Source organism: Neovison vison, chromosome 12, assembly GCF_020171115.1.
Source record: "Neovison vison isolate M4711 chromosome 12, ASM_NN_V1, whole genome shotgun sequence".
NCBI lineage: Eukaryota > Metazoa > Chordata > Mammalia > Carnivora > Mustelidae > Neogale > Neogale vison.
The window spans coordinates 141,386,732-141,400,160 of record NC_058102.1 but is presented as its reverse complement, the minus strand read 5'-3'; the positions used below and the strand labels follow the sequence as shown (position 1 = coordinate 141,400,160).

Below are 13,429 nucleotides of genomic sequence, written 5' to 3'. Positions count from 1 at the left end.
TGTCTTGGCCAGATGGGGAGTGGGCCTGCCGCTCCCCAGGGCCAGCACGGCCGGTGTCACTGCCCCCAGAAGGGGCTGACCCGGTGCCTGCGTGGGGCACTGGGACTGCGGGGGGAGGGGAGCCTGCCCGCCCCCTCGGCTAGGCTGCAGGAGGCACCTTCTCGCCCACTCGCCCTTTCCTCCTTCCTCCCTTCCTCCCCCTCGGCCCGCCACCCAGGCGGTAGGCTTCTGACTGCAGCAGCGATGTAATATGGTCCCAAACCTTTTCAAGGACAGTTAGATCCTGCTGGGTACCCGAACCCGAACGTGGTACCGGGCTCAGCAGCGCCGAGTTTGGGGAGAAGGCCAGTGGCTCAGTGGCTTGTGGGAGGCTCTCTGTAGTCCCTGGGTTGAACAGCTTTCTAGAATTGGTGGAGAAGAAATACGTATGTCTATATACTTAGATACAACTCTTTACAATCTTTTATTTTTAATTTTTAAAAGGAAAGTGGACAAAAACTAGTCAGCACCATTATGAACTCCAACGTCAGACCAAGTCCTCCATTTCTAAACATCTTTCCTTCCCCAGAACCTGTCCCTGGAGGAGAAAAGCAAAAAAACCCAAGCTTATAGGCGTGAACCCCCCAACATCCTTCATACTTGGCCTAGGATTTCCAAAGGCCAGACAGGTCCCCACACCAGCCTTGTGCTCCCGCCGTAGGGAGTCCTCCAGATTCCCAAACAGCCTGCCCCGTTCTCTTCCTCCATTCTGTCTTCTGGGTAGTTTAGAATTAGCTGATTAATCTCATAAAACGAAACAACCCTTAGGGGCTCATCTTTGTCCCCTACCAGCCTCCCAAACCTCCCAGCTAGCACCCCCAGAGAAAGTGAAACCCTCTCCCCGACTCCTCCTCTTGGGAGCTCCTGGCTCGTGCAAGGGTCTGGGGTGGGTGGGGAGCAGGGGTAGGGGGGGAAGGGAGGGAGCTCCTCCCAGTCTGGCTGGGTTGGCAGAGATGCCCGTACAGGCCCGCCAGGAGGGGAAGGCCCCCCAAGAGCTGGGCAGGTTCTCCCAGAAACTGTCCTCCCTTCCCTTCTCCCGCAGAAGTTGGAAAGAAATCAGTGAGCCGAAATCCCCCCGTGGTGCTAAAATGGTATTTTGAGGGATTCTCTCCAGGAGCTTTTCCCCCCAGAGTTGGGTCTGGGTCATTCTCCTGCCCCCCAGAGTGAACCGGCCTGGCCGGTTTTTTGTTTATTTTGTTTGTTTGTTTTTTTGGAAAAAGAGCAACTGCAGGAAAGCCTTGGTTAATGAGCCGGCTGACTTGAGAGGTCGCCCCCCCCCTTTTTAAAATTAGCCTGTTCTTCCCTCCCGCCAACATCTCCAAGGGTATTTCCCTCCAACACCTCTGGGCTTGGTCCAGCTGGGGTCCTACTTTGCCTTCAGTGTCTGTCACAGAGGCTGGCAAGTCGTAGAAGACCTTGGCCTTTTCTAGAGAGAAAGAAAATGTGGTGGGGGGGATGACTGGGGCCCCGCTGGGTCTTCATCTTTATTTGCCAGCCAGGGACATTTCCGGTTTTATTGGAAGTCAAATCTAAAACCTTGGGTCTTCAGATCAATCAGCCCATTGACCAGTCTGTTCATCGATTTGTTATCTGTTGGTCTGTCCAGCCGTGCATTCATTCCTCTTTCCTCTCTCCCCATCCTGATCGGCAGGATTTAATCCATCTCTAGAGACAGACCCCACGGTGGTGATGGGGACACCTTCGTTTTCCCTTGAGGGTCCCGGAGGGGAATGTTTTGCTTTGCCACAGTCCAGGGCTTAGCCTTTTCTCAGGGAACTATTTCAAGTTGCAATCTGCCTTCTTTCTTCCCCATCAAGTCAGGCCGGCCCGAGCAAGGTTGTGCTGCTGTTTATTCATGAGCTACTTCTTGGGGCGGGAGCTGGACTTTCGGGGGATAGTTAAGCTATGACAGAGCCAGAGGGTGGCTCTTCCCTTGGGCACTTGGGCACTTGGGCACCACCTTAAGGGACGTGGGGGGTATGGGGGGGTGGGAAAGTTCCCCAATAGGGGCTGCAGAGAGGGGGGGGGAAGGTCCCAGTTTTACTCTCATTCCCTCCTTCTGAGTGCCGTCAGTGTTCTTCCCTAAGTGACTGCTGTGTGGTCTTGTTTCCAGAAGGCAGGGAGTGCGTGAACTGTGGGGCCACCTCCACCCCCCTGTGGCGTCGGGATGGCACCGGGCATTACCTGTGCAACGCCTGCGGGCTCTACCACAAAATGAACGGACAGAACCGACCCCTTATCAAGCCCAAGCGAAGGCTGGTGAGTTCTCCAGAAACACGGATCCAGCATGAACCATTGTGTGTTTTTAATTTCCTCTCTTCAGGAAGGAGAGCGTTCTGCAGGAAATTGGCAGGACAGCTCAAAATCATGTCAGCTTGCTTGGGATCCTTTCCCCCTCCCCCCTTTTCTTTTCTCAAATTAGAGCTACAGAAAAGCTCACTCTCTCTCCTTTTTCCCCTTCACATTTCTTAAGTCACTTGACAAATTTTTAAGGGTGCTGCCTTTTTGGTTATTGAACCTCTAATGTGTTTGCAAATAGAGAGCGGACCAGAGAAAGTGAGTTCAGATTCATTGATAATCGGAGAAATGTTGTGTGCAGATGCAGGTACCAGGAACCATCTAGAACACATCCCTCAGCGGCAGGCCCCCGAGGAAGTGAGCAAGGTTCAATGCCACGGAGGGGTCTCGTGTGCCAAGATTGATGGGGCCAATTAGCTGAGGTTCACTAGCAGCAGCCACTGAGTCTAATTGAGTTTTTCTTCTTTCCTGGTCTTAAGGATTGAGGATTTTCCACAGCTCACGCCTTTGGGGAGAACTGTGGGATTCCTGTCTTGCCTCTTGGTCTCCTGTAACGCTTGGTCCTATTTGCCCCTCGAGTCACTGGGGGGGGGGGTGATGGTTTTAATCGCCTCCTTCTTTCCTTCTCAAACATCTTGACCCCTAGGAGTACTTGAGCAATTTGTAAGGAAGACTAGAAGGAGAAGTCCATTTGTGAACTTGTCTTTGGAACCTCAGGCTCGGACTGAAAAGCAAGTGTGTGTAACAGGCAAAACAAAAGCAGGCTTTTGGCAAAAGATAACCCTAACCACAGTTAAGAGATCAAAATGCTTTTTGTGCTGATGACATTCACCAAGTAGAGAAGAGAGCAGGGGAATTTCCCCATGCAGATTAGTGGATCAAGCTGCATCCATCAGATTGGGAGGGGGAAGGGGGGGCCGGAAACAAATCCTCTGGATTCCTTTTAAAGAATTATTTGTCATCTCCATCAGATTTGAGTGCAACTCAACACCTTTCACATCCTTTTCAGAAGAAGGAAAAACTTTCTAGGGATGGAAGTGCCCACGTGACTTTAATTTCTGGCAATCCTTGGTCTCCCCGGCTTGATTCCTTCTGATCTTTGCCCCCTTCTCCAGCGCTCTCAACCTTCCCCGCTGGTCCCCCTGCACTTGGGTATTTTTTTTTCCTTTCTCTCATGTGCAAAGCTAACTTCCTAGGAAAAAGCTGCCGGATATCTGAGCACTGGAGATAACTCATAAACAACAACTCCGCTTCCCCAACCTAAACATCAAGATGTTTGAACATATCAGAACAAGTGTTTGAAAAAAAAAAAAAAAGAAAGAAAAGAAATGGCTGGAGGTGTCAGCCCAGAATGAATATGATCGCACCACAAAAGAATGTTCTGAATCACTCAAACCTGGCCTTCGTAAAAAAAAATAAAATAAATAAGAAAGAAAGAAAGAAGGAATTAAAGAAAGAAAGGAAGAAAGAGGCAAAGAAACAGAACTGACAACAAAAACTTTCTTGTTAAAATATGTCTTGGTACCATCCTTATAACTGGACTTTTTTTTAAGGTAAAAAAAAAAAGAAAGAGAGAAAAGAGGGTGTAAAGTCTCAGACAATGGGCTGGTTGATGAGCAAGTGTGTATTTGACATTTTCTTGGGGTTTCTTCTGTCTGGGCAGCCTGCATAGGAGGGCTCTACTTGCATTTTACGTAAGTAAGTCTGTCTTCATCCACCTTTCATAAGAAATCTCAAAAACTCTGAGTAATATTGCTTTGAATTCCGGAGTTCACTGGCTGTCACATTTTCAGCTGTCTTTTCTTTCTTACTCATCCGTCCTGGGCGGTTTTACATTTTTAGTTCCATAGAATTCATAGGCTCCAGAGAGCTGCTGAAAACACATTCAGGATAGTTGTTTATTATTATTACTACTACTATTACTATTACTATTACTATTCCCACTATTACTATTACTATTATTACTATTATTTAGCCCTTAGATATGTTTGCTTTCTGAGTACCTGGAACTTTCTTGGTCTCTTCCCTATATTTCTTCTTCCCTCCTGCCGCCCCTGCCTCCCACCTGGCTCTTTTGCCTGGGCCCATTGGCTCGTTTGCTGCAGGCCACCCAGCCCACAATGTAGCCCGCCCCTCCAGAAGATGCCTGTCTACCCTCAAGAAACTCACCCAGGAAACCGAAGACATGACCGGAGAGGAGATCCCTAGAATATTTTTCTCCGAGTCTTGCCGGGTTTCTGTCCGTCCGACAGCTAGCCGTGTCGAGCTTGCTTTATGAATGTGCTCTGTCTCCGGCTCGCGAGACAGACAGTGTGGCTTGGAGAGGTTGCGTCCATTTGCATCGAGTCTGTCGACCGGAGACGTCCTCTGAGGCCGCTGGTATTTACGTTCCTGTCAATATACTGAGAAGGGCTGCACCGGGGACCCCCCTTTCTTGGAGTTGACTTTTCCCGGCTGGCATTATGCGCTTGTAGCCTGTGTTTGAAGTTGCTGAGCTGGGAAATCCATAGGCCACGTAGATATTAACTGACTCTATCTCAGTATCTGTTTTCAAGAGAAAAGTGCAGGAAGATAATAATAATGACATGATAACATCGTTGTCGGAATCTTCAAGCACTGATTCTCCGTATCCTTCTCCTCCCAAGCGCATGCAAGGGAAAGTTAGTCTGGCCTCTGCTCCAGGGTTCCGAAGGCAGGTGGGCACGGGCGTGTGGGGGTCAGAGGGGGCACCCCCTGGGCTCTGGGGAACGGTTTCCAAGATGGACAGCCAGAAAGTTCAACTTTGTCAATGATGACAGAGAAGACCTGTTTTTTTTTTTTTTAAAGATTTTATTTATTTATTTGTCAGAGAGAGAGGGAGAGAGAGCGAGCATAGGCAGACAGAGAGGCAGGCAGAGGCAGAGGGAGAAGCAGGCTCCCTGCCGAGCAAGGAGCCCGATGTGGGACTCGATCCCAGGACGCCAAGATCATGACCTGAGCCGAAGGCAGCTGCCCAACCAACTGAGCCACCCAGGCGTCCCGAGAAGACCTGTTTTAACTGCCCTGTTTTTTTTTTTTTTTTTTTTTAGAACACAGAGAATAAAGAATACTACCCCCAGTGTAAATAAATAGAAGCCATAGCTTAGCTCTTTAAGCTTGTAGGAATCAGGAGACTATCAGTGGCACAGTTTAGTGGTTTGGTTGGGAGGGAAGGGAATCAGCTTCATTCAGAATGGCCACGAGTTTGCCCAATGTCCGGCAGCTTCGGGTGGATGGCCTGACTTTTGGCTTGATGAAATACTGACGGAAAAGCATACAACGAGCCCTCTAGTTTGATCTCAGAGTTGTATAAACATGGTGGAATTTTCTAGATCACACGTAGCTGACTTCTGGCTTCTTCTCTCACCTTTGATAATCATATCTGAGCCCAGAGTCGGGGAATTCGTCTTTTTAGCAGTAAAAATGGTCTTTACAAAAGGTTGGGGAGAGAGGGGACGTGTTCGTAGAGGTATATGTTAAAAGGGACCCGACTTCATTTTCTTCGGAAAGTGCTTGAATTTACCTTTTTCTCCCCCTTAAAGCGTGGACGTAGAGAACAGCACCCTCGTAAGTTGAAGTGCATCAAAAAGTGAAAGAAAAATCTCCCTCTTAAAGGAAATGAAGTCAGTGACACAATCAAATAATTAAAATTCAAGCTGAGCCTGACATCTGACCTACCACTCTTGGGCTCTGTGAACGGCAAATAGGAAATACCTAATTTCACGAAGGTGAAAGGAGATGAGAGCAGGATGGGGGGAGGGGCGGGTTCCTGTTGATTAGCAGAATTCTCCCTGCTTTTCAGCTGGGCTCATGACCTGAAAGCCACCCAAGGAGGAGGGTGGCATTCGCCAGGATGTACCAAGCCTGTAAGGGCTGGGCACTTAGTTTAGGGCTGCGGCAGATTTCCTGGGAGTCTAGCTCATGAAGGATGTCCTGCTTGGTGCTTCCTAAGTGGCCTGTCCTGTGACGCATGATCCCCCCCCCCCACTTACGCACACAGGTTCGGACACTCTCCCCCAGGCAGGCTCCCTGATCTTTTTCGAATCCAGCATTTTGTTCTGTGGGAGCGGTGGAATGCTCTGGGTGTTTGGGTTTGCTCCCCCTCTGCTGTCAGTGTGTCCTGACGGCCAGCGGCCTCGTTGAGCCTTGATGTTCTTGGCAGTTGCCCTTGCAAAAGGCCCCCTGGGAGTCTGGCGCCCAGGGGTACCGAGAGCCGGCTACTGGGGGGAATTCAGAGTTGCGACCCGTTCAAGTTAAATATCCGGCCAAGTCTGCTGGCCGGGGCTCAGGGGACCATTCTCTCAGGGCGATGGCGTTGGCTCTCTGAGCCTCCCCATTCCGCCCCATCAAGTGGCAGGCGAAATTCCGGCCCCTTGACGACCGAGTGACATGCTCCTATGCTAGGGAATCGGCTGCATGTTTCTTCTTGAGGCAGCTTTTGGGGATCTTGATTACTTTCATGTGGGCCACTTGCTAGTTTTGATTTCAATGCTGATTTTTTTCTTATTCTTTTTGTAAGTGTGTCTCTGTGGTTCTGAAAAACCCATTTCTCAATTGTTTTGATTTTGACCCCTTCTCGCTCTCTCTCTCCCCCCCCCCCCCGACTACCAGTCGGCAGCAAGAAGGGCAGGTACGTCCTGTGCGAACTGTCAAACCACCACCACGACGCTCTGGAGAAGAAATGCCAACGGAGACCCCGTCTGTAATGCGTGTGGGCTCTACTACAAGCTTCACAATGTAAGTGTCCCAGACCGGACCTGCTTCCTTTCTGGGGGTGCCTGTGAGATGGGGTCCCCAGCTCTGGGTCCCCTTCTTCATTGGATCGTGCTCCCTTAGGCTAGATAATAGTTCTCAGAGCAGCATCCGAGGGGACCTACCCTGTCCTACCGTGTCCCCCGTGAAACGGGACAGTGTGGGGCCGAGGACAACCCTGCGCCCCAGGTCAGTGTGGACAATGCCGTGATGCGGCGGTCCAGCGCCTCAGGGGGGCCTCGCCGGGGCTTTCCAGTCTTCCCTTTGGGAAACCCTTATAGTTCCACGTTTCCCTGCAGTTGGAAATTTTTTTGCAAAAGAGGGAATGAGAGCAGGCAGGGGAGGGGAGGGGAGATGTGGAGAGAATGGAGTGGAATTGGGTGTGCGGCCCATGCCGTGCTGAGATGGGGCAGGTCTGTCCCGAGGGGAGCAGTGTCACCTGACCTGACCTGAGAAAGTGAAATGGACTCTCTGCATAAAAGATGGGAAATGAAATGTCTGGCAGATGTCCTCCAATGTCTCTGTCCTCACCAGCCCAGACCAGAGGGGAGCAGCCAAATGGGGTTCTCGTACCAGGGAGGAGAAACTCTTCTGTCCTTTTCTGCGTCATCTTTGCAGAATGATGATTGCCAGCCCATCTCCTGGGCGTAGCTGCGTTTTTCTAATCTTTTCATGGGGGTGGGGTGGGGGGTGCGTTTTGTAATATCTTTACGTTCAAAACAAAAAAGATCGGATGTTTTTTTGTTTGCCTCAAATAACTGCAGCCAGCAGGTCTTGACCTAACGAGGCCTGAAGTTTAATTCATCCCAAAGAAGAAAATGGCCATTTCTCCCTCTCTCTCTCTCTCTCTCTCTCTCTCTCTCACTCATCTCTTTTCTCAGGTTCTGCTAGAGTCCCTTGGCCAATCTGCCTTTGGCAAAGTCTGGGGCCGAATGGGGAAGAGGCTCTTTGCTGGGGGCTGTTCTGGCAGGAACTCGGCTCACCCGGGAATACCTGGGAATTGGGAGGAGGCTTTTCTGGGTAGATTTTTTGAGTCTCAAGAGAACGTCTTTAGGGTGATCCCAGCAAACTCCTCCTTCTTTGCCTTTTGGGACTAAGTTGCTGCCATGTCCAGGGACCCCGTGACACTCCTGTCCCCGCTTTCCATGTCATTCCCTCTTGCCGTGGTCCCTGTGTGATGCGCAGCCTAAGGGAACCGGTCTTCCTCGTCACCGTCTCTTGATTCTCAGACTGTAGCGTCTCCCTGTTTATCAGCAGGGAACCCCGGGTTCCATTTTTGCTTTGGGGAATTTACTTGCTCCCTGCAGTGGAGAGGAACAGATCCGTGATTACAGTCCGGAAGACTTGGGCCATCAGCGTTTTGGGGCTACCCAGCCATCGGCGCAGCCTCTCCTGATTGTTTTTGGCTGTAATTTAAGGTTTTCAAAGAACTTTCAAGTTACTTGATTACATTCGAGCCTCGGATAGTCCCACGATGCCGACAGAGCAGAAATTATTTTACTTCCGTTGTACTTGAAGGCGGTATGACTCAGAGCGTCGACTAGCTCGGGCTAGCGGACGTGCTGGTGGAGTGGAAGAGCCGGGCCTGACTCCAGAGCAGCCCAGGCCTTCCGAGGAGGTCAGGCAGGAGCGTGAGGACCCATAGGGACGGGGGGAAAGTAAACACTTTGTCATCTCAGCAAGTCCCAGAGTGCAGTTCAAAGTCACGAAGCGGCCGCATATAGACGTTTCGTTCCGCTTCCCACAGAAGCACAGGAACGCGGGGAAGTTCACGAGCCCTAAATTTCTCAGACTGCTTAGCCATGATGAGATGCGGTCTCGACTGTTTGATCGAAGGATGGTTCGGAAGGATGTCGATTTCTCATCAGATCTTCACTGCTCCCTCCTACCCTGTTCTTTACTTGCTCCTAACTCGGTGGCCGGGCTCCAGCGACTGGGGGGAGGACCGGCTCCCCGGTAGGAGCGGTTTTCCTGTCTTCTCTGGTTTACCGAGACTTCACAAAAGGAGGCAATTTAGGTGTATCTACCCACGGGAGATCATCCTCGATGAACATTCTCATTGTGTCGTGTTTGCTTGTGCCCATCCGGAGACCTGTATGTGTGTGCTCTGAGTTGGTTCCTTTCTTCTTATCTGGGTGTTTCGATAACTACCTATCTCCGGATCAGTGTAGCTGGTGCTGTTGAGACTAGTTATCTGGGTTCTCGCTGCTATCTGTGTAACTAGATATTATATTCAGATATCTGGCTGTGTGTATCTGGATCTCCGTGTAAAGAGCTGTGTGTCTAGACATTATCTTGGGGGAAGATTTGATGTGACAGTAGATTCCTATCACCTTTGCAGGCTGCCTCTTTATCTTGATTGTCACTTTGAAGAAGGAACCCGGAGATGTTCTTTTGGCAGTGACCTTTCAGCCCTTCTACCTTCCTGGCATAAGAGGGAATTGGGTCTCAGCTCTGGCATGTGGTTCTGTACCCCTCTTTGCGGTGACCTCTCCCAACCCAACCCCAGGAAGCCGTGTATCTGCTGTTCCCAGAAGTGTTGTTGGCAGCCCTTTTGCTCTTGGGCACTGGCTTCTGTCTTCCTCAGCTGTGCTTTTCTGTCTTGGGGAGCAGACAGGTAGATCCTGGAGCCAGGAGAGCCTCTTCTCTTCCTCCACTCTCAAGGATGTGGGTGGCAGAGGATGCTCTTCCCCAACGAGTCAGGAATGATCGGGACCCTGACATTGCCTCCTCGAGCTGGTTTGCCACATTTCCCTGAAGTGTGGCCAGATGCGTGGTTTGTCGTATGGGGCAGCTGTCGGCCATCAGGGTGCCTCCCATTCTGACTCATTGTGGGGAGTGATCAAGGCTTGCTTTGTAAAATCCCCCACTTGATTCTACTCACCCTCCGCACCCCTAGCAAATGCAGTTTAAAAACAACTCAGACAGGGGCTTCTCAAAGAGAGAGAGATGCTGTGCTGTCTCGGGTGCCCTAGCAAATGCAGTTTAAAAACAACTCAGACAGGGGCTTCTCAAAGAGAGAGAGATGCTGTGCTGTCTCGGGTGCGGAAGACTAGTTCAAGACTTTCAGAGTCAGGCCCTTGCGTGTCTGTTTCCTGAGCTCCCTCCTGCTCTCTGATTTTCAGGCGGAGGGTGCTGTCGCACCTGCTCAGTTCTGCGTACCTCTGAGTGCTGAGCAAGCACTCGGCGACGGGTCAGTGGGCCTTTTGGCTGGTTCGGGGTGCAGCGTCAGAACTAGGCAGAGATCGCAACTTTCAGTCATTGCTCAGTTGCTGTGACGGGGGCGAGGGACCACCTTCTGCAGAGACGCACTGCATTAAAACACGGCCCTAGAATATATGCTTTCCAGGGGAGGATTTTCACAGCACCCATTACTGTGAGAAAGCCAGGCAGAAGGCCGATACTTTGGAGAAGGATGGAGCCCTAGTCTCTCCAGGCCCAGGGACTTCAACTCTTGAGGCTGATTGCTTTGGCAGTGTTTCCTTGGTCCTAGCCCTGATTTCCAATGAGGGGACACAGTGTCACCTCCCTGTTAAAGACTCCTTCCTTGCATCCATTCTCATGAAATATTCGAAGGAGATTCTAATGGAATCAGACCAGTTATGACATCTTAGTTACTGGAGAAATGGGGTCGTATGGGGTGGGTCTCTAGCGTACGGTCCTTGGGAACGCAGAGTTTCCCGAGGCACATCTTCCCCAATGTGATTGACGTAGATGGACATAATTAACACCCTCTGTGTTGGAACACCTCACTGGGGATCTCTCGGCGGCTGCGACCGAGAGAACGATCGGGACTCGGCTGCAGAACCTGCAGGCCCCGGGGTCCCCGGGAAGGAGACAGGAAGGGGTGGGGGCGGGGAGGAAGGGGCCCCTGAAAACAGATCCCCAGTGTGGGGCTGTCAGAGCAGCCGTGCTGAGGGGGTAAAAGCCTGTGCCCTTTCGGAGCTGGCCAAAAAAGTAAAAAAAAAAAAAAATTGATCTTTGTTTAGATTAACAGACCCCTGACCATGAAGAAGGAAGGCATCCAGACCCGGAACCGAAAAATGTCTAGCAAATCCAAAAAGTGCAAAAAGGTGCACGACACACTGGAGGACTTCCCCAAGGGCAGCTCGTTCAACCCGGCCGCCCTCTCCAGACATATGTCCTCTCTCAGCCACATCTCCCCCTTCAGCCACTCCAGCCACATGCTGACCACTCCGACGCCGATGCACCCCCCGTCCAGCCTCTCCTTCGGACCTCACCACCCTTCCAGTATGGTCACCGCCATGGGTTAGAGCCCCCGCTCGACGCTTCCAGGCCTCCCAGCGAGAGTCCCTCCAGCCCCTCCCACGTGCATTTTTGCAGGAGCAGTATCATGAAGCCCAAGTCCCACGGATCTATGTTTCTGAAGGCAGAAAGCGAGACGACGTTTGCCACTTTCGCAGAAGAGCTCACTGTGCTGTGTTCTTGATCACCGAATCTGGATCCCATTTGTGAATAAGCCATTCAGACTCATGTTCCCTATTTATCAGGGTCTCTCTAGTGCTGTGAAAAAAAAAAAAAAAAAGAAAGAAAAGAAAGAAAATAAACCACGCCGAACATTGCATATAACTTATATTGTAAGAAAATACTGTACATTAGACGAAGACGTTACCGCATCTGGGTAGCTGTAAGAAAGGCATGAAGGACGCCAAGAATTTTAAGGAACACGGGGGAAATAAAATGCGGATATTAAGAAGAAACTAGGTCTGTTCCTCTCATGGACGAACCGCCGGTGTCGATTCCTTGCACTGGTCGTGGTCCTTGGATGGATTTAAAGGAAAAAAAAAAAAAAAAAGCAAGAAAAAAAGAAAAAAGTCGTAGGCGAATCATTTGTTCAAAGCGGTGGGCCTCTGTCTGGAAAATTCTGTCGGTTCTGGGCAGTCAGTGTGGCCACTCACGCACGTACGCATTGGCATCGAGGGGGTCCGAGAGCCTCGCTCAGGCCTCCCCGCTTTGTGAACAAGTCCCTGTAATTGTTGTTTGTATGTATAATTCAAAGCACCAAAATAAGAAGAGATGTAGATTTATTTCATCCTATTATACAGACTGAACGGTTGTACAAATTTATTTACTGCTAGTGTTAAGAACTACTTTCTGTTTTCTTATTTTCCTTCCTTCTCGATTTTTTGGTTGAATAAACTAGATGACCTTCAGTTGACCTACGGTGGTCTGTGCTCCGGAGGGCTTCTTTTCCATTTTGTTTTTTGATGATATTTATTAACTAGCTTCTAAGGGTACAGCGGCATCTGTCTCTTCCCTCACGCCTCCCGCAGCTCGGGCTTTGGGGAAGCAAATGTTTGAGCGCCCGCCGTGCATGCCAGGGACCTCGGCCAAACAGACGGGGTCCTGAGAGCCACCCGCCGATTGTCAGCGCCTGTCGTGTTCTGTGTTAGTGATCACCGCCTCCCATGCAGTCCGTTGGAATACTAGTGTAAAAATTAAGCGCAGATATCTTCAAACAACCAAATGACATTGTTATCAAAGCGGGGGGGCCAGGCTCTTAGAGAATCTGGTAGCTCCCACTAATTTAAAAACAAAACCCAAATGGGAAGTTATTCACTAGGAGATAATGCAAACGTTTATTCCTTTGGGAAGCCGGGCATCTTTGGAGCGCTGTCTGCAGCCCGGGGAGCGGGGAGGCCGGGGAGGGGGGAGTAACTTCTGGGCCCCCTTCTGTGTCCCGTCGGGAGCTGTAGCCCCTGTCCTGCGGGGCCCGAGCAGCCACGTCTCCTTGCAGGGGCGAGGGGGACCATTCCCTCGCGGAGATCCCGGGCGGACTGCGGATGATGGATTCCCCGTGCTTCCCTCTGCAAGAGGTCAAGGAGCTGGGCCCGTGCCCGAGTTCATCTCTGTGCTGCTTTTCTACTGTCGAATTGAATATCACCGCAGTGGAGGGTTTGTTGGCATGTTTGCGACACACGAAATAACCGTTTTTGTAACTTATGCTGTATAGTTTCCTTTTACTCTGTTGACAGAATGTGTAACCCATGGCGCACATTTTAAAATCTCTGTTAAATCGCCTCTCTGCTTTCTTAGCAAATATTTTAAACCTAAAGCTAAATGTTGAAATAAAGGAGTTAGAGACTGAACTGAGATGCAGACGGAGATCTTACTGGCTCCTGATTCATGCTCTGCCCTGGGAATGTTGGTTTCCCGCGACTTCTGAAGCACTGAAGGAACTCTTCATCTGCTGCCGTGATAAATCGGGGCGATTTTCTCGTGTCGCTCCCGTGTCTTGGGATCTGCCACCTCCTTTCTTCACGAACAGAGTTGATTCCCTGTTCTTTCACCTTAAGACCAG

The 13,429-nt window shown here is 50.5% G+C and overlaps 1 protein-coding gene across 5 annotated transcripts in view; it reads left to right on the top strand.

Annotated features, from left to right (window-relative positions):
- Positions 1-13,217, top strand: part of GATA3 (GATA binding protein 3) — a 28,179-nt gene extending 14,962 nt beyond the window's left edge. For 4 of the 5 annotated variants that reach the window (XM_044226293.1, XM_044226291.1, XM_044226292.1 and 1 more), the window contains exons 4-6: positions 2,153-2,298; positions 6,967-7,092; positions 11,097-13,217. In XM_044226293.1, the coding sequence (XP_044082228.1) occupies positions 2,153-2,298; positions 6,967-7,092; positions 11,097-11,381 (557 nt within the window). In that variant the 3' untranslated portion in view covers positions 11,382-13,217. The remainder of the gene's footprint in view (positions 1-2,152; positions 2,299-6,966; positions 7,093-11,096) is intronic. The other variant, XM_044226294.1, reaches the window with a different exon arrangement.
- The last annotated feature ends 212 nt before the right edge of the window (positions 13,218-13,429 follow it).